The sequence below is a fragment of the Cucurbita maxima genome, unplaced genomic scaffold (genome assembly GCF_002738345.1).
Source record: "Cucurbita maxima cultivar Rimu unplaced genomic scaffold, Cmax_1.0 Cma_Scf00016, whole genome shotgun sequence".
Taxonomy (NCBI): domain Eukaryota; kingdom Viridiplantae; phylum Streptophyta; class Magnoliopsida; order Cucurbitales; family Cucurbitaceae; genus Cucurbita; species Cucurbita maxima.
In genome coordinates, this window is record NW_019272032.1 from 549,131 (window position 1) to 554,100 (window position 4,970).

Below are 4,970 nucleotides of genomic sequence, written 5' to 3' on the forward strand. Positions count from 1 at the left end.
TTTTTTTTTTTTTTTTTTTTTTTACTGTATGCTTACCTGGAGTTTGGTCATTCCGTTGTTGAATGCTTTCTTGGGGACGTGTTCTCGATTCTGGATGCACTTTTGTTTTTCCTACTGGGATGTTTGATTGTCGTTGAACTAATTGTGTGGTGTGCTGTATCGAATATTAATTTTCTTGCTTCACTGTTGGTAAGAGTAAGAATATGATTTATGTTTGTTTTTGCGGTTTGTGACTCAGTGCTGGTGGTAGTGGAGGCTTTTGTTTTATGTTGTTTGCTTCATGATTGATTGATTTGGATTCTGTTTCTTTTCCATTTCGAGATCAGTGGCTAACCTACTCAGTTGCGTCTGGGGATTAATTAAGAAGGATGTTCGGTTCTCCCAACCGTAAGTATTTCTTTTATTTTACATTTTAAGGAATTGTTGCTTGTCTTCGCATTTTCACATAGGTTTGTTATCCTAATTGCATCATATTTGTTAAGCTGCCGATCTATCTCAACCTATGTTTCATCTTTAAGTTGGGTAGAATAATTGTTTTTGTTTTTCATTTGAAAAAGAAGGGAAGGAATCAAGTGGAAATTTTTGGTAGAAGTATTTTTTAACTTTCTTTAGCTATTGTTCCGATCGAAATTCTAAGTTCTTGTACTAAGTGGGATTGTTTTGACACTCAGCTTTTGGGCAACCGTCTAGTAGCCCGTTTGGATCTCAACCAGTCTTTGGGCAAACTGCCAACGCAAGTAATAATCCTTTTGCACCTAAGCCCTTCGGCAGTACATCACCATTTGGCTCACAGGCAGGAAATTCAGTGTTTGGTGGTACAGCAACAGGTGTGTTTGGGGCAGCCCAGTCTTCTTCCCCCTTTGCTTCTTCAACCACAACATTTGGTGGTTCCTCATCGCCGGCTTTTGGAGCTCCCACTTTTGGATCAACATCAACTCCTGCTTTTGGTAGTTCATCGTCTTCATCATTTGGAGGTATGTCTATAAGTAATTGTCTTTTGTCCGCTGATGATCAGTTCTTCACTGACCCTATAAGAGCTTCAGCGATGCTAGTGCTTTTACATGGATTTGATCAAATATTTGGCAGATTGTACATGCATTTTATTTTGGTTATGCAGCTATAAGAAATTTTCATTGTGTTCTTAAACAATCATTTTTCTGCAAACGCAGTTCTCCAATATATATTTTATGTTGAGTTGACCATTTCTTCATTGAACACAAGAGAGTTCATGTCATCATGTGAACAAATTTCTTCCATGTGTAGACTTATTCGTTCCGAAGGGCTGAATGAATGGTTATAGCAATTTTAGAATTAAAATGAAAAATGAAAAATAACATGGAAGTCAATAAACTTTTCAAAATTTTCCTTTTGGGATTGTGAAATGTGTTAATTGTAATGATTGCTCTTTATCCCTGCTTATATGCATGTATTTATTATCATCCTTTGGTGAAGGTTTCTAGTGTTATATTGTTTGATAATACATCGACTCTTTTAATTAGGAATTGTTTGATACTTTTTCTTTGCATATTCTTTTTGATGAAGCCACTATATATTCCCTACCATTATTTTTGTTAAATGGCATTCAAGTCAGAACACAGATTGCAACTAGGAAAATTTGAAATTATTTTATCACTTATATTCCATTTATTCTATGGGTTTAATTATGTTGCCCTCTTTTCTCGCAGGTTCCTCCATTTTTGGGCAGAAGCCCCTGTTTGGAGGCTTTGGATCTACTCCTGCCCAAACAAATCCATTTGGAAGCGCAAACCAGCAATCTCAGCCAGCATTTGGAAGCACAAGCCAGCAATCTCAGCCAGCATTTGGAAGCAATGTCTTTGGTTCATCACCTTTTGGTGCTCCTAGTCAGCCTGCATTTGGAGCTACTAGCTCTCCTGCCTTTGGCACGACAAGTACTCCTGCCTTTGGTGCCACAAGCAGCGCCCCAGCATTTGGCACCACGAGTACCCCGGCATTTGGTGCCACAAGCACGCCAGCCTTTGGCGCCACAAGCACCCCTGCATTTGGCGCTGCCAGCACCCCAGCCTTCGGCGCTACAAGCACTCCTGCCTTTGGTTCTACAAGCACTCCTGCATTTGGTAGTACTGGGAGTTCATTTGGTTCATTAAGCACCCCTGTTTTTGGATCTGGAGGTGGATTTGGTGCTTCTAGTACTCCTACTTTTGGAGTTTCTAGTACGCCTGCTTTTGGGGCTTCAAGTACTCCTGCTTTTGGAGCTTCTAGCAGTCCATCCTTTAGCTTTGGGTCCACTCCTGCTTTTGGCCAGTCCACTTCTGCATTTGGTAGCAGCACTTTTGGCACTAATACATCTCCTTTTGGAGCGCAGAGTTCTCCCTTTGGTGAGGCAGTCTGAAGTATCTTACTAGTTATTGCAATTAAAATTTCTTTTGGAGCTATGGAATTTTTTGCTTCATTGGTATTGAATACGCGTTCTTTTGAATTTAATACAGGAGCACAGTCCACTACTACGTTTGGGACTAGTGGTTTTGGGCAGGCAGGTTTTGGTGGACAGCGTGGGGGCAGTAGAGTAACTCCATATGCACCAACAACTGAGCCAGATTCTGGAAGTGGCAGTACTCAAGCAGCTGGAAAGTTGGAGTCTATATCAGCCATGCCTTCTTACAAAGATAAAAGTCACGAAGAGTTGAGATGGGAGGATTATCAATTGGGAGACAAAGGTACCATTTTTTTTTTTTTTTGAAAAGTGTACAATGTTTAGCCCCTGATATTAATAGTTCTGAATATGTTTGCTCTGCAGGAGGACCTCTTCCTGCTGGTCAGTCTACTGGTGGTGTTGGCTTTGGTGTCTCTACTGCACAGCCTAACCTTCTAGCTTCTTCAACATTTAGTCAATCAAGTTCAAATCCTTTTTCTACAGCCGCATCTACCAATCCATTTGCACCTAAACCTTCTGGTTTTGGCACTTTTGGACCTTCAACGACATTTTCATTTAATTCTTCAGCATTTGCTCCATCCTCTTCATCAAACCCATTTGCATCAACGACTGCAGCATCAACATCATCATCTTTTCTATCATCAACCTCTCAATTTGGAAGCTCATCCTTATTCGGTTCATCTAACGCTCAACCCCTTGCCTCACAACCTGCTTTTAGTTCAACTACATCTCCTGGAACAAATCTTACTTTTCCTTCCAGCTTAAATTTTAGTAACACCCAATCATCTTCCCTTTTCCAATCCACAGCACCTTCAATTGGGCAGACGGGTTCAGCCTTTGGTGCTCCCTTTTCACAACCCAGCTTGTTTAGTCAACCTTCGTCTGGGGTTGGAGGGAACCTTTTCTCAAGCTCGCCATCACTCCTATCAAGCAATCCAATGGGTTTTGGTCAATCATCTGTACGTAGCCCTTTTTGATGTTACCATATTACTTGCACTTTTCTTCAGGTTGGACAATTGTGCATTGATTAATAGGTCTCATCACTTTTATGTAATTATATGTCACCATATTCCCTCCTTGTGTGTGAAGAAATGGAAATAGAAAGTTTCATAGAGTAATATGTAAGTGTATGATAATGAAATTCTATATTTGGCATTTCACATGATATTACTTCGGTAGGTGCAGGAGTTGTCACAATTTCTTCTTCTCTGACGTACTTTCTTTTGTTCACTTCATGAGTTGGGCTCTGATTTGATTTTTTTTCCACTTCAAAAACAGTGAACTTAGTAATGATTATTGATTAAGGGCTTCTGTTGTAATTTATAGTTTCAATTCATAGTAACTTGAAAATTGTAGTGTTGGTTATCTTTAGTTTTTATATAATAACAATTTGTAAACTTATTGATACTGTAGGCCTCTTTCTCTATGCCTTTTCAACAGGCACAGGCACAGGGACCCACTTCCTTTTTTAGCAACCTGGGTCAGACTCAACCAAGTAAGCTCATTTCATTAGAACTGACCAATCATTTTGTTGAGCATTCAAACCTTTTATATTAATGTACTAACTTCATTATTTTTACCCCTTAGTTGGTTCAAGTAGTTTTGCTGGAACTTCAAGCATTTTTGGGCAGAGTATCTTTGGACAATCGTAAGTCAAGCATTCCCTTGTTATTCGCTCTAATCTGCATATTTGTTGAGTTTTGATTTTCATTTGTTTTGATTTTGATTTTTTTATTTTTTGCATTTAATGAAGTTGGCGTCTCTTGATTTTGGCAAGGAAGGATTCACATAATGTTTGGTAGAAACTAAAAATCTTAGGGGGTCTCTGGTCTGGACACAAATTTTCAAAGAAAATAAATCCAAACTGGTTAATTTTTTTTTAATATTATAAATGTGTTAATTAAAATTTTGCAGAAGTGTTTTAGGATATTCTAAAAAAATGTGTTTGTTTGAACAAAAATCTTCAATGTAAAAGTGGAACATATGGTTTCTATTACAAAGTGGAAAAGTAAATTATAAATATTAGAGATGATAAAAAAAGGAAAGATATTTCTCTATATTGTTAAAGTACAGGTAAAATAACAAATGTTCATCAAAGGTATGTTCAAAACCCCTATGAGGAAAAGAATGTTAAAATGACTTGTAGCAGGACAGTACCAGCAGCCTAAGCATTCATGTATGTAAGATAAATAATCATCGAGTTATCAAATTAAAATCAGTCCAAATTAGCAATGCATTGCAGGAGGTGTTGTTCACACTCCTGTCCTTGAGATAAGGGATTTCTCTTGGCTCACTGTTTTCTTTGTGGTCCAATAAAACATTTGGCTTGATAAGAATAGGAGTTGGGTTCAGGAGGTTGCAGGTTTCTATTGCCAAAGATCTAAACCAAGCTTTCCTTAAGAGAAATGAAAAAATACATTAGGGGAAAAAAAAACTGCCCTACAGAAAAAACTTAACAAGCAACAAAAAGGACCTCTTATGCAAAAAAAAAAAAAAAAAAAAAAAAAAAAAAAAAAAAAAAAAAAAAAAAAAAAAAAAAAAAAAAAAAAAAAAAAAA

The 4,970-nt window shown here is 37.6% G+C and overlaps 1 protein-coding gene across 3 annotated transcripts in view; it reads left to right on the plus strand.

Annotated features, from left to right (window-relative positions):
• The window catches only part of LOC111491040 (nuclear pore complex protein NUP98A-like), a 9,897-nt gene that overhangs the window by 577 nt on the left and 4,350 nt on the right, over positions 1-4,970 (plus strand). The window contains exons 2-8 of one of the 3 annotated variants that reach the window (XM_023139767.1): positions 327-387; positions 672-974; positions 1,686-2,357; positions 2,469-2,696; positions 2,777-3,373; positions 3,849-3,908; positions 4,001-4,061. In XM_023139767.1, the coding sequence (XP_022995535.1) occupies positions 369-387; positions 672-974; positions 1,686-2,357; positions 2,469-2,696; positions 2,777-3,373; positions 3,849-3,908; positions 4,001-4,061 (1,940 nt within the window). In that variant the 5' untranslated portion in view covers positions 327-368. Of the gene's footprint in view, positions 1-326; positions 388-671; positions 975-1,685; positions 2,358-2,468; positions 2,697-2,776; positions 3,374-3,826; positions 3,909-4,000; positions 4,062-4,970 lie in introns of all 3 variants that reach the window. The other 2 variants (XM_023139766.1, XM_023139768.1) reach the window with 2 other exon arrangements.